The 25,530-nt window shown below is 38.2% G+C and overlaps 1 protein-coding gene across 1 annotated transcript; it reads right to left on the bottom strand.

The window, feature by feature from the left end:
• Positions 1 to 802: 802 nt before the first annotated feature.
• On the bottom strand, positions 803 to 25,008 carry LOC134318128 (solute carrier family 12 member 2-like). The gene is made up of 26 exons (XM_062998903.1): positions 24,484 to 25,008; positions 21,426 to 21,548; positions 21,028 to 21,103; positions 20,850 to 20,945; positions 19,665 to 19,804; positions 18,776 to 18,886; positions 18,527 to 18,635; positions 18,234 to 18,361; positions 15,287 to 15,371; positions 15,042 to 15,193; positions 12,450 to 12,557; positions 11,484 to 11,607; positions 11,291 to 11,392; positions 9,100 to 9,255; positions 8,921 to 9,020; positions 8,706 to 8,817; positions 8,454 to 8,594; positions 7,379 to 7,485; positions 7,150 to 7,229; positions 5,940 to 6,083; positions 5,700 to 5,822; positions 4,516 to 4,627; positions 4,165 to 4,251; positions 3,943 to 4,078; positions 2,729 to 2,796; positions 803 to 1,766 (listed from the first exon to the last, which is right to left on the bottom strand). Exons 1-26 carry the CDS (start codon positions 24,967 to 24,969, stop codon positions 1,631 to 1,633), a joined length of 3,342 nt encoding a protein of 1,113 aa, XP_062854973.1. The 5' UTR covers positions 24,970 to 25,008; the 3' UTR covers positions 803 to 1,630.
• Between the last annotated feature and the right edge of the window lie 522 nt (positions 25,009 to 25,530).

Below are 25,530 nucleotides of genomic sequence, written 5' to 3'. Positions count from 1 at the left end.
AGGTTGCTGGTTCAAGCCCCACCACTGCCACTTTGATGCTGTTCCGCCCTTGAGCATGGCCCTTAACCCTCAATTGCTCAGACTGTATACTGTAACTGTAATGTACGTTGCTTTGGATAAAGGCGTCTGCTAAATGCCTAAAATATAACTGTATACAATATGTAAGACTTTTAAAAAGTGTTCCGAACAACAATGGAAGAATATTAAAACAATGTAGAACTTTCTTAGAGCTGGGCATCCAGGCAAGAAGGGCCTTGGTCATGAAACCCAAAACTTACTCACTGCTTATTCAATTAAGGTTGTGGGGGGAGGGGGGTTGCTGGAGCCTATCCCAGCTTTTCAATGGGTGCAAGGCACACAGTAACACCCTGAACTGGGGGCCAGTTCATCGCAGTCCACCAGAGCTCCCGGAGGACCGCCCCACCTGGGGATCAAACCCAGGACCTTCTTGTTGTGAGGCAACAGTGCTACCCACTTAGCCATCGTGCTGCCTTAAACCCAACAGTCTTTCTCAAAGAGCTTTGTGCAAAGTCCTGTCTAAAATTCCTGTGCATAGATATAAGAGAAACTGTTAGCCAGACACCCATCTCTGCAACACTCGACTCTAGCAACAGATTTCAGTTATTGATTTGTAATTATCATTAAGGTTTCATAAAGGGGCAGTTTGCTTTGTGCTTCATCACTTTTGTACATCTAGTTCTTAGAGCTTTAATAACTCTGTTCTAAAAACAAACTGATTTCTATAATTTGGTGCAACAGAATATCTTGCTTACTTTGACAATAAAATAACAACAAAATGCAGTTCTATTGTTAAAATAAATCAATTATTTAATCAATTCATTGTTACGAATACATTTTAATAAACAATGTTTTTCAGTAGTTTTTTTTGTGTGTTTTCTACCATGTACATTTTGTTTTTGCAACGTTAGCATGCCACTGATGATGAATTAGCTTTCTATTTGACAGATACAATTACAGATTACTCCTAACAAGAGCAGGTAGTATGTAACCAGATACAGCTTACATTCCTGCAGGCTACATGTTAAAAATGTGAAGAGCTCCAAAAACTGTACATAACATATAACACATATTTATTATAACTTCTTGTAAAATTACATCTTAATGGCAACATTTTTGTAGTTCTTGTGGAATACTAACCACAGAGAAAAATATGCACATACCCACAAGTCAAGAAAACAGTTATTAATTGGATTCATTATGGCTGATTCCAATCACAGAATAGAAAATTAGTCAAATTTGACTGGAGCACAACAGGAGGTTAAACATCCTGAATAATACCTTGCTTCAAATTACATCAGTAAATAAATAAATAAATATTCAGTTTTAACTGTTAATTTTTGTCTGTCCAGATGCTAAATGTATTTTCAGACGGTCTACTGACAAATAACAAAAAATACCAACAAAAATAATAATAATAATAAAAAAAATTATAACAGATTTTTTTTGGAATGCCACCAAAGTTAGACAGAAATTTGTTAAACTGACTTCACATTTAAACAGATTTTTTTTTTAACACAACACTGACTATGCAATCAATTTACACCTGACCCTGACGCACTGATTGTAACAGTGTACAGTCTTTGTACTTTTCAAATGCCGTACATGCACTTTATGAATAGAAGGTAAGGACACTCTGATGGTTTCCTCTCACAAGCAGTATGGGTGGAAGATCTTTAGATAATGTTTCCAGCCAGCACATGTAGAGAGCACTTGACACGGTTCCTTTCCTTGCAAGTGGCATACTCCTAAAAAAGAACAAACTGGGAATTAGACATGGTTCAAATGATAAATTACTCGATTTAGTTAGGGCTAAGGCCATAAAACACTACTAATTATCAGGTCAGATCATATACAGTGGATTCAGAAAGTATTCAGATATTTTGGATTGTTTGTTGTTTCGTAAATATTATTTTGAATTAATATAATTACCGTAACCTTTTTTATCAATCTACTTTTAGCCACTCATAATGACAAAGAGAAAACATATTTTTAGAGTTTTTAGAAAATTTGGCAGTAATTACAGCTGCATATCATCTTTGATACGTCCTTGCAGACTTTGCCTACTAGGATTTGGGCAGTTTAATCCATTCTTCAAGGCAGTCTGGGTTTATGTTCTGGGCCACTCAAGGACATTTAGAGACCTGCCCCAAAGTCACTCCAGTGTTGTTTTGGCTGTTAAAAGATGAACTGCCATTTAACTCTGAGTTTAAGTGCACACTGATCAAGGTATTCTTTCTTAGCCTGATCTATGCTTTGCCACAATTATATTGTTGAACAGATGGATGGATGGATGGATGGATGGATGGATGGATGAAGGAATGGATGGATGGATGGATGGATGGGTAGATAGATAGATAGATAGATAGATAGATAGATAGATAGATAGATAGATAGATAGATAGATAGATAGATAGATAGATAGATAGATAGATAGATGATTAGGTTGGTAGGTAGGTAGGTAGGTAGGTAGGTAGGTAGGTAGGTAGGTAGGTAGGTAAATAGACAGACAGATAGATGAATAGGTTGGTAGGAAGGTAGGTAGATAGGTAGGTAGGTAGGTTCGTTGGTTGCTAGGAAGGTAAATAGATAGACAGACAGACGGATGGACAGACAGACAGACAGGTTAGTAGGTAGGTAGACACAGACAGATAGACATACAGACAGATAGATAGATTAGAAGTCAGATTAAGAAAGAAAAATCACTTACATGACAATGAGGTTTGCTGTACTCGAGTGCTCCTTCAACAGTTCGTTCAGTCTAATTTGACGATTTGTCTTATTGGGGAAAAAAATGGTAAATTGTTAGCATATGTCAGTGTATTATTGCACTTCATAGTTTTTAAAATGTATTTTTATTGCCCAAGAAATATTTTAATATTTTAATGACATTGTTTCATCTTTACTTATTTATAACAACAGGGATTTATTGATATAAGTAAGTTCTTGGCTGTATTGATCCACAAACATAATATTGATTTGTTGAGCATTTTGTAGAGGTCAAGAGAGGTCTGTCACCAGCAATTGATATAAATATCAAAAAACCTACGAGCTAAACATGTTAATGATATAGAATTTTTAACTATTTAAAAAAACTACATATTTTAAGTTAGAGTCTTAATGCAATATGTAAAAATGCAATATGTAACAAAAGTGCCACAGTTTTACATTTAAACTTAAATACTTGTCTGTTCAGCTATATACAATCACACACATTTTATAGTGAATTAATAATAAATTCTTTAAGAAACATGAGAAATTCAGTTTTCAATACATGGGAAATGAATGTGTTGGAATTCAAAGCTCTTTGTAAAAGGTTATTTATATTTTGCTGACAAAACAGACTTGATTATGTCTTTTGAAAAAAAATTCCCATCATTACAGAGTAAAAACATCTTGAATCATATCAAAACTTAACATAATCGTCAGATTGGCAGTGTTTTTTTTTGTCTTTTTTCCACCCAATCTAGTCATATATACGTAGTTCCCCATTTGTAACTTGTAACCTGGCCGAGGAGAGCTGAAGACTATCACCCCCCTCCTACATGCTCACAGTCGCCAACCACTAATTTTTACCTGCCAGAGATGAGAATTCACAGAGAACAGTACTGCACATGGAGAGTAATGCACTACTATCAGTGAATTAACCACCTTTCAGTAGTAATGAGGACCTAGTTTGACCATTTCCTTCCTAATAAGACAGCTCAGATTTAATCTTGAGCCTTGTTTTAAAAGTAAATGAAAGTGGTACTTGTTTTTCAAAATTGTTATTAAGCTGGGAAGATTAAATAATAATGTCGTTATAGAGACTCCATTCTTTCATCTTCTGTAAACACTTAAATGAGGAAAAGTAGGACTTCTGTGTTGTGATATATGATATAAGTTTTAAAACAGTGGAAAGTCATGTTATTCATTTAGCCTTACCTTGGCCCTGTACAATTCTAGTTCATTATCAGTAATCCTCCAGGGCTCCTCAGCTTTCAGCCTCTCAGCAGCCTCCTGCTCCATGTCCTCCTCCTTCAGTCTGTACGGCTCAGTCATGTTCTTAAACTTTTCCTTACTGAAGAGAAGAAAACATCAGACCAGTGTGCAAAATGACACATCAGTAAAAACAATGTAAAACAATACAAAAAATGTTAATCTTACTTTGATTTTTCTGGTTTTATGTTGATGTCTCCCAGAACAGTGATGTCAGAGAAGTCAATCCTGAACTTGCTCAGTAATGCCGCCATTCTGGGAATAGAATCAGCTTTATAAACATGCAGGACTCACTTTAAAGAAACCTGACTGTCGACCATGTTACAAATACTGCAGTATAAACTACATGTTGATTCATTTACTGCAGCAAATCACAACATGCCTGGATAGATTTGTAAATATTCCTCCTATTTTTATTTTGCAGTGTAGTAATTCTTTAATATGATAGTTGAATAATAGTTGAAGACGCTCTCAATACTACAGATCTTATTAAGTACACCTGATATTTTGGCAACTTACGCTCTGCGGTCATGATCAATCCTGTTGATCTTTCCACCAATAAAGACTCGAATCTTGCAGTCCTTCCATTTTTTCTTGTTGGTTAGCAAATATGGTATCAGAAGTGTCAACCCTGAAATAATGAAGTCATTTTCACTTACCTGCTTAAAACTCCCAGTAAATATATATATATACAGTATATACAGTGTATATATATATATATATATATATATATATATATATATATATATATATATATATATACACTGATCAGCCATAACATTAAAACCACCTCCTTGTTTCTACACTCACTGTCTATTTTATCAGCTCCACTTACCATATAGAAACACTTTGTTGTTCTACAATTACTGACTGTAGTCCATCTGTTTGTCTACATACTATTTTAGCCTGCTTTCACCCTGTTCTTCAATGGTCAGGACTGTCCCAGGACCACTACAGAGCAGGTATTATTTAGGTGGTGGATCATTCTCAGCACTGCAGTGACACTGACATGGTGGTGGTGTGTTAGTGTGTGTTGTGCTGGTATGAGTGGATCAGACACAGCAGCGCTGCTGAAGTTTTTAAATACCGTGTCCACTCACTGTCCACTCTATTAGACACTCCTACCTAGTTGGTCCACCTTGTAGATGGAAAGTCAGGGACGATCGCTCATCTATTGCTGCTGTTTGAGTTGGTCATCTTCTAGACCTTCATCAGTGGTCACAGGACGCTGCCCACGGGGTGCTGTTGGCTGGATATTTTTAGTTGGTGGACTATTCTCAGTCCAGTAGTGACAGTGAGGTATTTAAAAACTCCAGCAGCATTGCTGTGTCTTATCCACTCATACCAGCACAACACACACTAACACACCACCCCCATGTCAGTGTCACTGCAGTGCTGAGAATGACCCACCACCCAAATAATACCTGCTCTGTGGTGGTCCTGTGAGAGTCCTGACCATTGAAGTACAGGGTGACAGCAGGCTAAAAAAGTATGTAGAGAAATAGATGGACTACAGTCAGTAATTGTAGAACTACAAAGTGCTTCTATATGGTAACTGGTGCTGATAAAATGGACAGTGAGTGTTGAAACAAGGAGGTGGTCATAATGTTATGCCTAATATTTATAATGTAACATGCATAGTATAGCCATTATTTAAGAATGCACTGTATAAAAATACAGTATATATAATCTATAAAACATACCTCCATCATCAAACAGCCAATAAACATCGATAGTACCCTTGCACTGCTTCTTTTTGAACTGCTGACTGGCTGCTAGTAACTTCTCATCTTCAGTACTGAGCTTCACTGGTGGACTTTTTGAGTCTGAAATTAAATGTAAAAATTGTTCAACATTTACGGGTAAATATACACGTGACACTGACAGGTCAGTCAGTCTAATATAACATGATATCTGCTTGTTTTTTAGGAAAACGAGCTGACCTCTGATAATGAGTGGACTGCTCTGAGCACTGGTAACCTTGGATGATGGTTTTGAAGAATCGCTGTCAGAATCTTTTCCAATGTTTATAGACACCAGTAGTTCCTTCATTACTGGGGCCTTCTCAGTGGATGACAGAAATTCATCTGTGTAAAAGTCAGCATAATGAAAAAGACTTAAACAAAAGTTAACAATGACAACGAGTCAGAACTCACATTGGACTCAAACAACGTTGTGCTAGTTGTAACTACAGTATAAATTGTTCTCAAGTGAAAATCAGTATTTAGTACATAAGCTATGTTAAAGCAATATATATTACATTTCAGGACATTTGGCTGGTTACTTTTATCATTTTTAATGGGTATCTTTGACATTTTACAACATGTTTATACATTTAGTAGAGCACATCACACTAAATCGGATCATCTCAGGTCATACTGTACTTATAAATCTACATAAATACTGTAAATGCTTAACATTAAACTGTAACTTTTTCATTAGTTTTTACTGGTGTCAAGCACAGCAGAATAATGCTCACCCACGCCTAATTTTAAATTTGCATGTATTTTAGCAGAAACTGCTTCTAAAATAGTAGAACTTTGGCAAATATCGCAAAAACTTGTCTAATTAAAATACAACAATTTTCCTACACTGTAAACAAGCAACTTTACTTGTAAAATGATCAGCAGTTAAATAAGAAACAAGTAGCTGACTGAAAGGACAGCTGCTGCAAAAGTGGCTCTTACAGTATGGTCAGAGTGCCACTATTGGCAAAAGAAGTGGTCAGAGGCTTCAACGTGTTGGAGGAGTTCTGCACTAGCCCTCATTCCCCCTTAGCCAGAGAGGGTATTGTACAGCCGGCAGAGGTGGCCAGAGCACACAGAAATGAAATATATCCAAACGTAAATGATACAAAAGGGCAGGGGGGGTTTAATTAAAATATTATACATTATCTTTTGGAAGACTTAAAGGCAAATGCTTGTTTTTAAGGAACCACTTCAGGCCTTGGGGACTTTGCTTAAGTAAAAAAAAATCTGTCACACTAAAAGGCATCAACTGCAGTGTAGAGTTTTACACTTATCCACTGTCTTGCACTTGAGTTTCAGATGAATACGAGTCCATAAGCTTATATATCAATTTTGACTGTTAGTGTGTAGTTATATTATTGTTATTATACATAAATATTATAATATACACGTATTATAAATATACCTTGCCCTTGGATATGGGAGATATCTAGACCCTCCTTCAGTCTTATGATAACTACACCATACTGTAAGTCAAATGCATCACTAAAACAAATGGGTAAAAATATATACAATTTTATGACATTAGATTTGTTATCCCTTAGACTTTATTATAAAAAAAAATGCTAAATTAATCTCCAAAACCACAGCAAACCAAGAAAAATACATAAAATACACTCCCTGAATTGACTTACTGGATGGTATTGATGTATGTTTCCACATCTTTCATGTCATTTTTCTGCCAGTTGTTTTTAAAGCCCAGTACCAGTGTATTTGGTTTTAAGCGACCCAACCCAGCAGCCTAAGAACAGAATAACATGATTATCATGTTAATAATTAATTGATGTGTTGCAGTAAATTATTGATGGAAAACAGTACGGAGCAATGATTCTTTATTGCTGCCTTAACACTCTTAGATCATGAAGAACTTTTTAATGTAACTTTTATATGCAAACTGGATTAACCCAGGTGTTGCATGTGAACTTGAGGACTGTGACAAGCACTATAGCATTAAAACCACCTCCTTGTTTCTACACTCGCTGTCCATTTTATCAGCTCCACTTACCATATAGAAGCACTTTGTAGTTCTACAATTACTGACTATAGTCCATCTGTTTCTCTACATACCTTTTTAGCCTGCTTTCACCCTGTTCTTTAATTTTCAGGACCCCCACAGGACCACCACAGAGCAGGTATTATTTAGGTGGTGGATCATTCTCAGCACTGCAGTAACACTGACATGGTGGTGGTGTGTTAGTGTGTGTTGAGCTGGTATGAGTGATGATGGAGTTTTTAAACACCTCGCTGTCACTGCTGGACTGTGAATAGTCCACCAACCAAAAATATCCAGCCAGCAGCGCCCCGTGGGCAGCGTCCTGTGACCACTGATGAAGGTCTAGAAGATGACCAACTCAAACAGCAGCAATAGATGAGCGATCGTCTCTGACTTTACATCTACAAGGTGGACCAACTAGGTAGGAGTGTCTAATAGAGTGGACAGTGGGTTGACACGGTATTTTAAAAACTCCAGCAGCGCTGCTGTGTCTGATCCACTTATACCAGGAGAAACAGATGGACTACAGTCAGTAATTGTAGAACTACAAAGTGCTTCTATATGGTAAGTGGAGCTAATAAAAAGGACAATGAGTGTAGAAACCAGGAGGTGGTTTTAATGTTATGGCTGATCAGTGTATGTGTCTACACATCAATAAACACCTTACCCTCATGGATGCCCTGCTCTGCCGTACTCATCAAGTCATTCATTTTTACCTGTAAAAGGTATTGGGTTCCTTGTCTAAAATCCTCAGCAAACACAGGAGTATAAAAAGCCTTCATTTGTTTCTTAAGAAGCCAACGCTGGCAACGGACTTGGTCATTCATCATCTCCTTATAGTTTGGCCTTCGAGAAGCCTTAAGAGATAAAAAAAATATTAAGAAACACCATAACTTCTGTAATAATGTATAAAAAATACATCTTAAAAGGTTATGTTTTACATAAATAACTAAATATATTGTTCTTACCATACGAACATGGCCACAAATCATTAGACCCATGTTTTTGGTGAAGGCATGTACTAAATGAAGTAGTGCTGGTCTTGCATTGGGATAGCCAATCATTACAAGGCACTGAGGTCTATGGGACAATTTCATTAAGAAATTACTGTTGGTACATCATGGCATTTCATGGCATTTCGTTTTTAGTTGATCACATACAATGCATAAGTTATGTTGTTCACCTGAAGTTCTTGATATGGTCCTCTACTCCAGTGAGGTGCAGACTGTGTGACAATGCCTGGTTGTACATCAGAGCTTGAGTGGACGAGCCCCAGTTAACATCTGTGGTGGACAAAGTGTCATTAAATATACGACTCTTTCATTTTTTCTACAGTAAGAAAAGCACATGTGTGTGAAATACCTGGTTTCTTGTAGCTGACATATATGTAGAGTGCCAGAACGATGACGTTGGTAAAGAGGGCAGCCCACCAGTTGATTACAAACATAACCACACAGCACAGCACAGCTCCCGCCAAAGACACCCACTTATTGTAGTATTTAAAACTCGGACGCCATCCTGGTTAGTTTAAAGAGGACGATGAAATAGACATGTCAGTGGATATCATAATGAAAAAATGATGGCCCTGGTTTCTAAGGAAGTTCTTGCAAACTCATTATATTAGAAACGTTTATGCTAAACATCCAGCTTTGTCGGTGCTCCACAAAAATTGTCAAAAATTGAATTAGTAGTATTTTTTATTACTCACACACACATGCACTCAAATTTCATATATTATATACACTGATAAGCCATAACATTAAAACCACCTCCTTGTTTCTACACTCACTGTCCATTTTATCAGCTCCACTTATCATATATAAGCATTTTGTAGTTCTACAATTCCTGACTGTAGTCCATCTGTTTCTCTACGTACCTTTTTAGCCTGCTTTCAGCCTAATGCTTTCAGGACCCCATAGGGCCACCACAGAGTAGGTATTATTTGGGTGGTGGATCATTCTCAGCACTGCAGTGACACTGACATGGTGGTGGTGTGTTAGTGTGTGTTGTGCTGGTATGAGTGGGTCAGATACAGCAGCACTGCTGGAGTTTTTAAACTGTGTCCACTCACTGTCCATTCTATTAGACACTCCTACCTACTTGGTCCACCTTGTAGATGTAAAGTCAGAGACAATCGTTCATCTATTGGTGCTGTTTGAGTTGGTCTTCTTATAGTCCTTCATCAGTGTCACTGCAATGCTGAGAATGATCCACCACCCAAATAATACCTACTCTGTGGTGGTCCTGACCATTGAAGAACAGCATGAAAGGGGGCTAACAAAGCATGTAGAGAAATAGACTACAGTCAGTAATTGTAGAACTACAAAGTGCTTCTATATGGTAAGTGGAACTGATAACATGGACAGTGTGTGTAGAAACAAGGAGGTGGTTTTAATGTTGTGGCTGATCGGTGTAGATACCTTAGTCATTCCAAACCCTTGCTAAATCTTATTTTTATAATCTTCTTATTTGTCTTATCTATATTATATGTATATGATCATATGAACTTCATAAGCTCTCTCTTAGATCTTAGTACCTATAACTCTGTTCCTGTGGATTTTCCTGCTGGATTTGTTTGGTTGTGTGCCTGCATTGTGTTTGCCTGGTTATTGGACATATTCTGAATTGTGTGTTGGTTTTTTAAATGAGCAAAATAACATGCTCGTTCCGCATGAACTGTCTTAATAACTATGCCATTTAGGACATTTTTACAGAGCAGAGATCCATTTAGCACCAGCAGTATGATTCGTCACACCAGAAGGTCATGTTGAGAGAGCTAATTTGCATCTAAATAAAAGTATTAATTAGATGTGCAGTTTAAACAGTGAATGTTCATTTTGTACTTAGAACTATAAAAATTTTACACATCAGAGGGCAAAATAATCTAAAGCATAATACATTCCAGGTTAGGTCCTCATGCACCAACTGATAACCGTAGTTAGTTATGCAGATGGACAATAGATTTGAATTAAGTCCTAACTTAAGAAAGAGACATACAGCCTTGGTCTTTGCTTCTTTTGTATAGTACTTATGCCCTGCCTTCAAGGACACCCTGCAACACTTGTCCCTCACTTAACCTAGTTTCCTGGCCATAACAATTTGGCCCATATCAAAATCACATAGCCCTTTATGCTGCCCATACTGCAGTGTTCAACATGTGCATTACAATTAACCACTATCACATTTAATTTATGGCTGACTGTGCCATGCACAACTGTTATAAAATAGGCATTGCCATGACATTTTAGGAGGTGGTCTTAATATTTTGAGCCATCAGTCTATACCATTTGTAAAATTAGTCCTGGGTTCTTGGGTTTTACTGTTTTCTAGTGAATCTAGGCCATGCATTTTACCATTATTAATAAAGTAAGTCATTCATCAAAATTGCTAAACAAAAGCTTTGCAACTTGAGTAGTAATGCTAAACGGCCATTTATTACCTCTTGCAACTGTACACTTACTATGATATTTATCAGACAGGTACCTCAAAACTAGTAATGTAACAGCTTTGCAGATGCCTGCAAATTCAAGTAAATATTTATTACTACACTTACCTGGAGAGTTAGCCAATGATGCATGAAAGACAGAGAAATTGATCAGGGCATAAGAAGCCAAGAAGAAGTTGGAAATGATGGGAGCGATAATGTTTAGCTCAGCTAAAGAAATAATAATAATAATAAACAAAGATCAGATAACAAGCCTTACAGATTTACATGCATTGTAGAGTAGTGTAAATTATAAACTTGCCTATTAGAATAAAAGCTAGACCAATGATGAAGGTCAGGACATAGCCGCGCAGAGGTTCATTATTCTTCCCATAGCCCTTGGCGAAAACTCTTAAGCCAGGGTATATGTTATCCTTACATAAGGCCTAAAGAGCACAGAAAATCCATATTTTTATTATATACAGTGGTACCTTGTAACTCAACGTCCCCTAAACTAAAAATCTTTTAAACTTAATGCCCTTCGTCAAGACATTTGTACCCTTAAACTCAACGTTTCCCCTAAACTCAATGTGTTCAGTTTGTTTTTTAAACTTTTATTTATTTAATTTCAAATTAACAATGCACAGCCTTTTTGTTCAGTGCTCGGCTTGAGTGGTGCGGTAATACGTCATCAAAGTGTGCATATGAGACAAATCTGCATTTGTGTGGAATAACCATCAGATTCACTCTGAAAGCTCCACATGTTTCTGTGTTTATCTGGATTTTCCTCACTGTTTTACTTTTAAACTTGTGTTACAGCTCGGGGTTCTGAGAAATTGTAAGAATCAGCTTTTTATTTTAGTGTTTTTATATTATATTTGTGTTATTTTCAGTGTATAAGTGTCAAAAACAACTCCATTATTTTACATTAGCCTACAATATATGCAGTTCCACGGGACCATGGAACGCATTAACAGGTTTCCCGAACATCCTTGTGGGAAAAGATACCTTGAAACTCAACGCCTTTTAAACTCAATGCCAGTCCCAGAACCAACTGACGTCGAGTTTCAAGGTAGCACTGTAATAGTAGGAAGGCCATACTTAGTTAGTTTACAAACAATTTATCTTGTTACAATCAAACTTAAAGTAGCATCTTGCCCTGAATGGACAATACTAGCAAAATGCCCCAAACTTTACTGTGTAAGCAAGAAGAAAAACATATGCTCACTATATTCATGACATATTTATTATTATTCATATTTTTGTCTATACAGAACAAGTATTTTACCTGAAACACTTTGGGAGCGCTGACTAAAGAAGCAAGAGCTGACGAGAGAGTCGCAGAGAAAATTCCAGCAGTTATAAGGGGTCCAAATATAGACACAAGGCTCATGACCTGACCAAACCAATACAAACCGAGAGAATTTTTAATTACAGAAATGAACAGTAGTGAAGTAAAGTGGTGGTTATATTGTAAATTGCATTAACCATGTTAAAGGGAAAAAAAATCACTATTATAATTAAAAAGCCCTAAAAATGTAATTCATTTTGGACCACATTCTTTGCACCCATTCCAGTTCCATAACCGACCTGTTGGAAAACGTTTCACTAGATTCTGGAACATGACCACTAGAATTTGCTTCCTATTTAATCTGATGTTTTGTAAATACTATATGCTTGTTTTTACAACAACATTCATATTTTGTTCTGCTTCTGGTGAACATTTTAAATTTTAATACTGCATTATTTTAAGGTTCACTAAAAGACCTTAGGGCGGCACGGTGGCTAAGTGGGTAGCACTGTCACCTCACAGCAAGAATGTCCTGGGTTCGATCCCCAGGCGGGGCGGTCCGGGTCCTTTTCTGTGCGGAGTTTGCATGTTCTCCCCGTGTCTGCGTGGGTTTCCTCCAGGAGCTCCGGATTCTTCCCACAGTCCAAAAACATGCAGTCAGGTTAACTGGAGACATTGATTTGCCCTATAAGTGAATGGGTGTGTGTATGAGTGTGCGTGTATGTGTGTCTGCCCTGCGATGGACTGGCGTCCCATCCAGGGTGTTACTGTGTGCCTTGCGCCCATTGAAAAGCTGGGATAGGCTCCAGCACCACCACTTCCCCACGCGACCCTGATTGTGTTCTAGGTTCTTCCTCTTCTATTTGAGGATAATGGCTTTCACTGTGGTTTGGTGGAGTCCTAGAGTTCTAAAATGAACTTTTTTACCTAGAAATTGTAGAGTGACTGCTTGGTTTTAATGACAGAGTTTAGGATGAAGTAGCGAAGAGCAAAATAAACACATGCATATTGTATAAATATTGTATATTGTATTGGGACAGTGGTAGCCTAGTGGGTAGAGCTTTAGGATATCAACCGGAAGATTGGCGGTTCAAATCCAGGCTCTGCTATGTAGCCACTGTTGGGTCATTGAGCAAGGCCCTTAACCCTGTCTGCTCCAGGGGCGGCGTACGATAACTGACCCAGCGCTCTGACCCCAGCTTCAAAACAAGCTGGGATATGCAAAGAAAGAATTTCATTGTACTGTACATCTGTATTTGTATATATGACAAATAAAGGATAAATAAAAGATATAAAGGATATACAGGGGTTGGACAAAATAACTGAAACACCTGGTTTTAGACCACAATAATTTATTAGTATGGTGTAGGGCCTCCTTTTGCGGCCAATAAAGCGTCAATTCGTCTTGGAAATGACATATACAAGTCCTGCAAAGTGGTCAGAGGGATTTTAAGCCATTCTTCTTGCAGGATAGTGGCCAGGTCACTACGTGATGCTGGTGGAGGAAAACGTTTTCTGACTCGCTTCTCCAAAACACCCCAAAGTGGCTCAATAATATTTAGATCTGGTGACTGTGCAGGCCATGGGAGATGTTCAACTTCACTTTCATGTTCATCAAACCAATCTTTCACCAGTCTTGCTGTGTGTATTGGTGCATTGTCATCCTGATACACGGCACCGCCATTGGATGCACATGGTCCTCCAGAATGGTTCGGTAGTCCTTGGCAGTGACGCGCCCATCTAGCACAAGTATTGGGCCAAGGGAATGCCATGATATGGCAGCCCAAACCATCACTGATCCACCCCCATGCTTCACTCTGGGCATGCAACAGTCTGGGTGGTACGCTTCTTTGGGGCTTCTCCACACCGTAACTCTCCCGGATGTGGGGAAAACAGTAAAGGTGGACTCATCAGAGAACAATACATGTTTCACATTGTCCACAGCCCAAGATTTGCGCTCCTTGCACCATTGAAACCGACGTTTGGCATTGGCACGAGTGACCAAAGGTTTGGCTATAGCAGCCCGGCCGTGTATATTGACCCTGTGGAGCTCCCGACGGACAGTTCTGGTGGAAACAGGAGAGTTGAGGTGCACATTTAATTCTGCCGTGATTTGGGTAGCCGTGGTTTTATGTTTTTTGGATACAATCCGGGTTAGCACCCGAACATCCCTTTCAGACAGCTTCCTCTTGCGTCCACAGTTAATCCTGTTGGATGTGGTTTGTCCTTCTTGGTGGTATGCTGACATTACCCTGGATACCGTGGCTCTTGATACATCACAAAGACTTGCTGTCTTGGTCACAGATGCGCCAGCAAGACGTGCACCAACAATTTGTCCTCTTTTGAACTCTGGTATGTCACCCATAATGTTGTGTGCATTGCAATATTTTGAGCAAAACTGTGCTCTTACCCTGCTAATTGAACCTTCACACTCTGCTCTTACTGGTGCAATGTGCAATTAATGAAGATTGGCCACCAAACTGGTCCAATTTAGCCATGAAACCTCCCACACTAAAATGACAGGTGTTTCAGTTATTTTGTCTAACCCCTGTATCTTAAATGTATGGACATGGTATGTAAATGCTGTACCTGGAAATCATTCTGTAGCCCATATTTGCAGCCTCCCTCCTTACAAATGGAAAAGTCATATCCTAGTGTACAAGCAGCATCTGTGCAGTTCTCCAGAGAGCCTATGATGGTGTCATTATCATCACCTGTTGCATCACGTACAATGCAAGAACCTAAAAAAAGCAATAAACAAAACTTACTTAAAAATAGACATTTTAACATATAGACGAGGAATTAAAAATGGAAAATAACATCATGATTATTACCATTAGATATAGCAGTTGCCACATAAACAATGCCAGTGATGAGAATAGCCAGTAGGGTTCCTTTTGGAATGGCGAATTGTGGATCCTGAGAAACACAGAAATCTGAGTTACAGATGGGTTGCTTACAGCGGCTGAATTCTGTCAACTGTACTGGTTGTTTTCTAGTTAATTGAGTCTAACCCTTGTTGTATCATGCTGAAAGAAGTCAGTAAGTGTTAGCTGAGTAAATTGTTGCCATAAAGGGATGCACATGGCCAGCAACAATGCTTACAGGCTGTGGCATTCAAACAGGGCTTAACCCTTTGATGCACAACCTGGGTCAAAAGTGACCCAACTGAGTTTTTATTTTCTACATCTTTGCAATAAATTAATTTCGTCATTCAAGCTTCCATGAATTTTTCAATTGACTTGTTTTTGATCATCACAAATCCTTATTTCAGTTTTATATTTTTTACTTTTTTAATAAAAATCATTTTTGTATCACTACCCTTCTAATGCACAACATGGGTCAAAAATGACCCTTATGTATTTACTATGGAATTTGACAGAAACTACTGACATTTGTAAGTGTTTGTAGTCAAAAACATATTTACTGATCTTTTGAAAGACAACCAAAGATTAGGCTCTTGAATCTTGAATATGTCCAATACTATTTGCTTGCTAGCTGTTTAATATTCTAGTATAGATAACTTTTATTAGCTAAGACAACACTACGGACTCAGTTTTCATTTCTATGCTGATGACACTCAACTCTACCTAAATTACAAACCTTCCTCTTCTTTCCCCCCTGCTTCTCTTACTAGCTGTCTTCACCATATCAATTCTTGGCTGCATTCTAACTTTCTAAAGCTAAATCCCCACAAAACGGAATTCCTGCTCCTTGGCACTAAATCTGTGGTTTCCTCTCTTTCTCCCTCCTCTCTCTCTATTGCTGGTGTTTCTATTTCCCCATCCCTCACTGTGCGTAACCTTGGTGTGCTGTTTGATCCTTTATTGTCCTTTCTTCCCCAAATAAGATCAATCTCTAAGTCTGCCTTCTTTCACCTACGAAACATTGCTCGTCTGCGTCCCTTTCTTTCCTCTGTGGCTGCTGAAACCCTTGTTCATGCTTTTATTTCCTCCAGACTTGATTACTGTAACTCTCTGCTCTTTGGTCTTCCTGCTAAATCTATCCACCTTCTTCAATGTGTTCAAAATTCTGCTGCTAGGATGCTCACTCGCTCCAAAAAAACGGATCACATTACACCTGTCCTTGCCCAACTTCACTGGTTACCCATCTCCAAACGTATTCAATACAAAGTCCTCATACTTACTTTCAAAGCACTTTATGGTCTTGGTCCAATATACTTACAAAACCTGATACATCGGTACACCCCCTCACGCTCTTTACGGTCTACTGATGCTGGTCTCCTGATTGTCCCCAGCTTCAGGCTCTCTACCATGGGTGGAAGATCCTTTTCTGTCTCTGCTCCCCTACTTTGGAATTCTCTCCCTCTTTCCCTGCGTTCTACTTCTTCTTTTACAGAATTCAAATCCCTACTCAAAACTCATCTATTTACCAAACATTTCTCTACTGTTTCATAAGCTTCATTAACTTATGTAAATCTACATTTATTATATTATTATTGTGTCCTATCATTTATGTATTCATGCGTCTCTCATGTGTCTGTCTCTAATATTGTATCTTGATGTATTTTTCTATTTTGTAAAGCGTCCTTGGGTATTGTGAAAGGCGCTATATAAGTCCAACTTATTATTATTATTATTATTATTATTATTAAGACAGTAAATACATGAATAACTGACAAATGTGCATATGAAAATATTCTTGAATGGATGAATATGGGTCATTTTTGACCCATGTTGTGCATTAGAAGGGGTTTGCTTAGCTTGTGCATTAAAGGGTTAAATAATATTGAGGGTCTAATGTGAGGCACAATCCTCACACCTATAATTCTGACTGCAAGCCTGTGCCCACTGTATCCTTGTTCTTGTTCTGCCCCTGTATTATTGTTCTTGGCTGATAGAAATTGAATCCACATGGTCTTCTCCTCGAGTTTTGACACGTTGTGCATTCCGAGATGCTTTTCTGTTCACCAAAGAGTAAAGAAAGAACCATTTTGAAGATATCATAGTTCTTCTGTAAACCTGAACTAGTCTGGTTACTCTGCTTTGACCTCTCTCATTAATAAGGCTCAAACTATTGCTCATTAGATGTTCTTTTAGTATTATTATTATTATTATTATTATTATTATTATTATTACCATTATTATTATTATTATTATTATTATGATTATGATTATTATTATTACTATTACACACATTTTTGGAAACTGTCATTCATAAAAAACCCAGAAGAATACTAAAGTTTCTAAAACCAACACATCTGGCACCAACAACCATCATGGTCAAAGTAACTTGGATCACAATATTTTGCTATTTTAATACTTGATGTGAACATGAACTAAAGCTCTGGATTGCTAAGTAATACACAGATGTACATGTATGATACTAAAGCTTTATCTTAATGTTTAATTTATCTAACTTTTACCAATTTAATACTGCTCAATTCATCTGGGGCAGCATGGTGGCGCAGCGGCTAGCGGCAAGTAGGGCCTGCGTTTGATTACCCAACCCGGCATTCGCATGTTTATGCTGTGTTTCCTCCGGGTGGTCTGGTTTCCTTGCACAGTCCAAAGACATGTAGTCGGGTCAATTGAAGCTACTAAAAATTGCCCTAGGTTTGAGTGTGTGTTTCTGCCCTATGAAGGACAGTTAACCTGTCTGGGGTGTTTCCTGCCTTTCAACCAATGAATCAGACCCACCACAATCATGACCAGGAAAAAGTGGTGGTAAAATAGACAATGAATAAGTGAATGAATTAAATAATTAATTAATTAATCTGCTAAATAAAACATTCATGACAGATTAAATAGGCATGCTTACTGATAAATCCCCTGATATGTTAGCTCCTGCTAAAATTCCAGTAGCAGCAGGAAAGAAGATGGCAAAAACTGAAAAGAACGTTTCACCGTCTCTGAAGTCTGGGCCCATGTTCTCCATCATGATGGCAGCTATATGGAACATAACGGATTGTGTCATTTTACAGTCATATTTAGCATGAAAAGACACTCTGGCATGGTATTCCTCACTAAATAGTCAATACATTAATCACAATAAAGCATTTGGTGAGCATAACTTTAAATTTGTGCAAATATTATAAATGAAATAGAGCCAACCATTATAACCAAAGAAACCCTCGGGCTCCTTTGATTTCATGGAGATGAATGAGCCGATGAAGTAGTTGAAGATCGCTGCCACCAGAATGATCAGTAAGATAATCTGGGCCTGTAAAAATCCAGGAATTATTACTTATTATACACTATTATTACATTTCTTGTTAATTAATTAATTGTTGCTATTCAAATTATTCAGTTTATTTAAATTGATGTGATTAAAAACATTAAGTAAGAATGGTTTAACTCTACCTTAGCTTCCCATTCCATTCCTGCCATAGAGATGCCAAGAAGCAAGATGATGGTAAGAGTGCCAACTATACGGATGTCATTGATCTCATCTGTGAAGTGAGCATCTACACTCTGTCAAACATTAGTCCAAAAGTAAGAATAAAATTAAAGACACCAAGTTCCTCCATCCAGAATAATCCATGTAAACATCTCTTATATGAGTAAGAGTTACAACCCTTATATTACTATTACTGTATACAACCCCAAATCAGAAAAAGTTGGGACAGAGGTACATTGAGATCTTAGAGCAACATATGCTGCCTTCAAGACGTCATCTTTTCTAGTGACGTCCATGCATTTTTCAACAAGCCAATGCAAAACCACCTGCTACACACATTACAAAGACATGGCTGCGGAAGAAGAGGGCACGGTACTGGACTGGCCTGCCTGCAGTCCTGACCTGTCCCCAATAGAGTGCGTGTGGAGAATTTTGAACAGAAAATGCGACAAAACGACGACCCCGTACTGTTGCACATCGTGTTTTTAGGAAGAACGAGACAAAATAAAACCTGAAACACTAAATCACTTGGTATCAGTCCTCAGTCCTAAAACGTCTTTTAAGTGTGGTGAAAAGGAATGGCAACATCTCAAAGTGGTAAATGTTTTACTGTTCCAACTTTTTTTGGAATGTGTTGCAGGTCTGAAATGCAGGAATGGATGTTCATTAATAAATGAAATGAAGTTTACCAGACAAAACTTAAAATATCTCAGGTTCATCCTGTCTGCAATGAAATAAATGTCAAAGTAAATGTAAGAAACACTATGTTCATTTTATCATTTGCATTCTCCATGCTGTCCCAACTTTTTTTTTCAGATTTTGGGTTGTATTATATTACAATAGCATACTCACATCAAGAAGCTCAACCACAGTCTCAGCAAAACCCACCACATACATGGCAACAGCAACTGCATTAGCAAAGGCAAATATAAGGCCAATGGATCCACCAAACTCTGGACCCAAACTCCTAGATATCAGGTAATATGCTCCACCTGCAAAGACAGTGATATGATTCAGAAAGTATTCAGACCCCTTGACTTTTTGTGCACTTAATTATTTTATGATTTTGATTTTAATTAGATATAATTGCCATTTTTACCCATCATTCTACACCCAATCACTCACAATGACAAAGTAAAAACATGTTTTAGATGTTTCTGATTCCCCTCTTCACGATGTCCTATATATTTTTAATATAAAACAGATCTGAACAGGCAGGCCAGTGAAGCACATGCACTCTGAGTTTACAAAGTCACTGTGTAGTAGCATGTGAAAAATAAACCCTGGCATTGTCTTGGTAAAATAACCACGGACTTTCTGGAAAAAGACATCACCACCGTTGTAGAATAGGACTCCACAAGGATGGTACCTTCATACACATACATAAGCAAGCCACCTATGTTATGGGCACTGATGCATAACGTTGGCTTTTGTGTCTTTTGCTAATAACAATCTGGACGGTGCTTTCATCTCTGGCATAGAGCACACAACATCGATTTTATTCTAAAATACAAACTGAAATAAGCTTTGGCCTAAATAATGAGGCATAAAACATCATGTTGGGTTAAGCAAAAACATTTTCCCAGTTGTTTTTTTTGGAATGTGATTATGGTAGGTGGTGAAAGACCCTATATGATTTGAAATCCTTCACTAAGAAATTTTCATTTTGCACTAATTTACAATTATTTCATGATGTTTGGCACAAAGTGTTATGAAAGTGAGCCACAAAAAATCTATGGGTATGACGGAGGGATAGCCAAAGTCCTGCAATGGACTGGCGCCTTGTCCAGGGTGTTCCTGCCTTGTGCTGTGTTGTATTTACATTTAAAATGTGTAAGTGTTAGTAGTTTGTCACATGTGACATTACAAATTCACAAACTACAGGGTTTGTAGGAAAATAATCAACTACTTGCTGATGAATGTTTGGTTTTGCATGAAATCCATACTGCATCAACCTTTTGTTAACTTCTCTATAAATGCAACTTGTTGTGCTCTATTCCCTAAACATTTAACGTCTCAAGCAAAGGTCATTCTTACCTCCTCGTACAAAACCATTGGTGGCTATTGCTGATGTTGAGAGACCAGTGATAGTGGTCACAGCAACAGCCACTAGAATAATACCACACGAGAGAGCTGGAGAAAATGTAACAAACAATTAATTTCACATCTATGTATAGCCTAGTTATTGTATATTATTATGCGTTTAAAATATTACCTATTCCTGCTTGGCCAACTATCCATGACATCCGAATAAAGAGCATCACTCCCCAGATGTTTAACATACATCGAACCTGTAGGGATTGTAAAGTTTTATATCATGGTTTAATTCGGATCAAAGGTACTAACATATGAACTACAACTCTATTATAAAGTAAAAACACTGCAGATAACAACAGTATGTCAGTGACTATTGTAGGTTACAATATGATAAAGCAGCTGGTAAAATGAATACATAAATACTTTATTTAAATGAAAACAAGTACTGTTTTAAGATCCTATTCATGCTGTATTATACGTACTGTCTGTATTTGGGAGTTTTTCCACAATAATAGATCTACAATATTTTAGGATACAGGACTAACATACAGCCTGTATACTGTATGTTGTACTAACCAGAACACCCTTTATCCAGCCAAACTTCACCGTGCCCCCTTTGGGCTCGGGCACATCCTTCAGTGCAGTTTCTTCTGCAGATGCTGGCTCCTCCCCATTTGCCAAGCCATCCTCAAAGGGTTCCTATGAGTGAAATGAAACGAATACATTAGGTACCAGTGAAGTGAATCTTTTCTAATTCTCTGGATTAAAGCAACACTTAGAATAACTAATGAAACATATTTCTATACCGCCATTTAAGAAATAATACACTGTTAAAATTTATAGACAACTTTATGGGCATGGAGACAACTAATTCTAATATTTCAGCAAAACCTAGTATTGTAAACAAATAGTTATATATTAACATTTTCAGAATTTAGCAGACGCTTTTATCCAAAGTGACTTACATTACTGTGACAGTGTATTGTCTAAGCAATTGAAGGTTTAAGGGCCTTGTTTAAGAGCCCAACAGTGGCAATGGTGGGCCTTGAACCAGTGACCTTTCGATTACTAGTCCAGTACCTTAACCACTAGACTACAACTCCCTTAGTTAAACATTAAACATCTGGTTATAGTTCATATGGACTCAAGTAAATCTCATTCTTCAGGTTAATAAAACCAAGCATACAGCCATCCTTATAGGCAAATACCGGCAATGGAGTTGTAACAAGCCCACTTGCCGTGGTGCTTGGTGGTGGGGCTTGTTTATGGAACCAGACTGGGCATGGATGTACAGATAATAAACAAGAAAGTTCCTCTCAAGTGACAGTCACCTGTGCCTTGTTAAGCGTTAATTTGCTGAAGTATTTTAATCATAGCTTTTTCCTCATAGATTTGCCAGCTCCTTTGTTGGGAAACCTGCTTTTTTTTCCCTTGAAATCTTGATGCTGGGCTAGGTCTGATTTGTTTGTTCTTTGCTGGTGCATTAGGCCAGCACACTTTTATGGCACTTTTTGCTATTACAATGGAGCCGCCCCGAATAAGTGAAGTGGCCCAGGTGGCGTGACATTTTTTAAGCGGCTCCCACATTTGGACCCATGCTGGGTGAGGGCTGTGCTAGTTGGTGGGGTGAAGTGCCACTCATGCATTGCCGTCCCCACATGGGTTCTGGGTTTCCTCTTTTTCCGAGAGGTGCTTTGAGTAGCTTATGATATTGTTGTATTTTATCCACTTTGTCTTTGAGGGCTGTGGATGTGTTCATCTCTTTAACTTCTTCTTGGTGGCTACCTTGGTTAAGCAGCCTCACTTTCAATTCTTGAAGGTTTGGGGCAACACCTGGCACCTCACTGGTGAGGCACGACCCACCATTACAGGAATGAGTAGATGTAAAAGCTCAGTGACTTTAAATATCACATCTAGCCACTACATTTTTGTCTTGAAAAACACTTCTACAATAAAGCAGTAGGCCGTACAAGCTCAGATCACAGGACCCCCTACAGCTAAAGTACATACAGTATAGTATAGAAAAATGCCTGCTCTCAGTGGCAGCACTCACTACCAAGTTACAAACTACCATTTGAAGCCAGACACAGCATGAAAGTATTTGCTTTACATATTTGACACACCTAAGCACCTATGTTTTTTATATAAGCTAACTTTAATAATTAACACAAAGACAACCTTGTAAACACAAAAATTAAAAAAATGCTATTTAGTAACTCAACATAAATTTAATTCAAATTGATTACTGACTACAGGACCTGATTACTGCCAGCCCACTTAAATTCAAATACTACTCATATAGAGGTAGGCTAAAACTATACTATCACACAAGTGCATGTTTCACAAGTCATGCATGTATTAACCCCTATACAATGACATTATGTCACATACGTCGGATCACACGTGACTAAGCAAACCTGACGACATCCTTTCGACCCCAAGCAAATCTGAGTGCCACCCCAGCCTCCTCAGTCCACTACAAGTCAACACTGGGCCATTGACACAGGCATATGCCCCAAACATAGGGTTATTGTTATTGGTTCCCATGCTCAGGCCGAGCGTCCGTGGTGCTGCACGGAGTGGGCTTTCTGAGAAAGACTATTGTCTAAGGACAAGTGTGTGGGTCAGGTCTCTGACATCACACAGGACATTCAAACAAGAACAAACATGCATAATTATAAACAAACAGACATGAATGGTGGAAGGGATATCACATGCAGGTAATCATGTTTTAGATCGGTTAATGCAATTGCCAGGTTTAGAATTATATTTTATAATGTTTCTGCACATCCATATGAAGCCAAATAAACAACAAGTAATAATATGTAAAATCATCTATCTACAAAAGCATTTAAGTCTGAAAATAAAAAAAAACAGTAATAATTAAATAGCATATTAAAAAGGTTTGTCTGATTTTCGCTTTTAAAATAATTACTATTGAATGTTGGGGCGGCACGGTGGCTAAGTGGGTATAGCACTGTCGCCTCACAGCAAGAAGGTCCTGGGTTCGATCCCCAGGTGGGGTGGTCCGAGTCCTTTCTGTGTGGAGTTTGCATGTTCTCCCCATGTCCGCGTGGGTTTACTCTGGGCGCTCCAGTTTTCTCCCACAGTCCAAAGACATGCAAGTGAGGTGAACTAAATTATCAATGACTCTGTTCAATATAACCTAGTTATAACTTAGAGTAACTACTGTTCCTGTCATGAATGTAACCAAAGTGTAAAACATGACGTTTAAATCCTAATAAACAAACAAACAAACTATTGAATGTTGAAACAGATGTGCTCATTTAATACTTACATGAAAATAAATAAATCTTATAGTGTTGCAATGTGAAATCTTACTAGAATCCGGTTGGCAGATATGTAAAGCACACTGCCATTGGACTATAGAATGGTAAAAACATTTTTTCTAAAGTAATTAATCATATTTACAGTAGATTAATGACTTGCAGCCTAAAAAAACTATAGTGTAATGCCAGAGGAAGGCAACTAAGGCATTGTGGCTGTAAAGTTTGATGGAGGTTGTTTTACCAGCAATGAAGAGCATAACTCTGTAAATATGCATAATTTGTCAATGAATCTATGTCAGTTTAGTCCACTTAAATGTGAATGTTAAACACTATACTATACTCACTTTATCGAGTTCATCGTGCAGTTCGGACAGTGTCGGGCGGATGAGTTTTTCCCCCAGAGGTGCCTCGGTTTGCCGGTAGAAATCGATGTTAGGCACAGCGTCGATGGTGTTGTGCCCAAAGGTTCGTAGGTAATATGTACTGGAGTGGGTGTCCGAAAAATGGCTAAGACCCCCTGTAGAGGAGTGCAGACTGGCCTCACTTCGCGAGTCCCCTTCATACGGAACATCCGAACCCCCCTCTGCAGGAGCGCCGAAAGGATCCAAAAAGTTCACAGCACGTAATCGAGCCTTGGATTCGTCTGCACCCGGAGCTGCGCACCACTCCGCTGTTTTACCCGACCTCACAGCTGGAGGAGTTTTCTGCCCTCCACTCGCTGCTGCAGCCGCTTCTGCCACCCTGTCCACCTGAAACCTGCTGGAGCTCGAGCCGGGGGTCTTCAGAGATGGTTTCTGCCCTGCAGGGGGTGATGAGGGGGGACCGGACATGGTGAACTTCACTGATGGGGTTTAGGAGGCTGCAGTGGTCAGTGCTGATGGGAGCTGAATGATCTAACCATGAGGGCGCAGCACCAGTGCAGGAGGACGTAACTCGTGACTGACACTCATCAGGAGGAGAGTCCAGTCTGAACCTCAGTCCACAAATCTCAGTCCACAGTCTAGTGTCTCTAGAAAGTGTTAAAATAATTCCCATGTATTTTAAACTGCTTTGGTCAAATCTTACTGAGCATTACACGGTTTAATTGTAGAAGAGTTTGGACAACATGTGAGATTCAAATTACAAAAAGAAACAAAGTTTGGTACCTAATTAAAAAAATAATAATTTGATCAGTATTTAAAGTGTAAATCAGTAAAAGGAAAACGTTTTACCTTCTTTGTGCTATTGTTTTTGTAAATATGCATTGAAGCAAAAGTATGAGGCCACTATTAATGGATTGGCACCCTGTTCAGGGATTTTCTCCACAACCCTTAACAAGGTAAAGCAGTTGATTAAAATGTAAAAAAAAGAATTACTTATTTTTATTATTCTATAATAATTATTATAATAAT

This window comes from Trichomycterus rosablanca, chromosome 7, assembly GCF_030014385.1.
Source record: "Trichomycterus rosablanca isolate fTriRos1 chromosome 7, fTriRos1.hap1, whole genome shotgun sequence".
NCBI classification, from domain to species: domain Eukaryota; kingdom Metazoa; phylum Chordata; class Actinopteri; order Siluriformes; family Trichomycteridae; genus Trichomycterus; species Trichomycterus rosablanca.
Note: the sequence above shows the minus strand (reverse complement) of the source record. Positions and strands in the feature narration are given on the sequence as shown.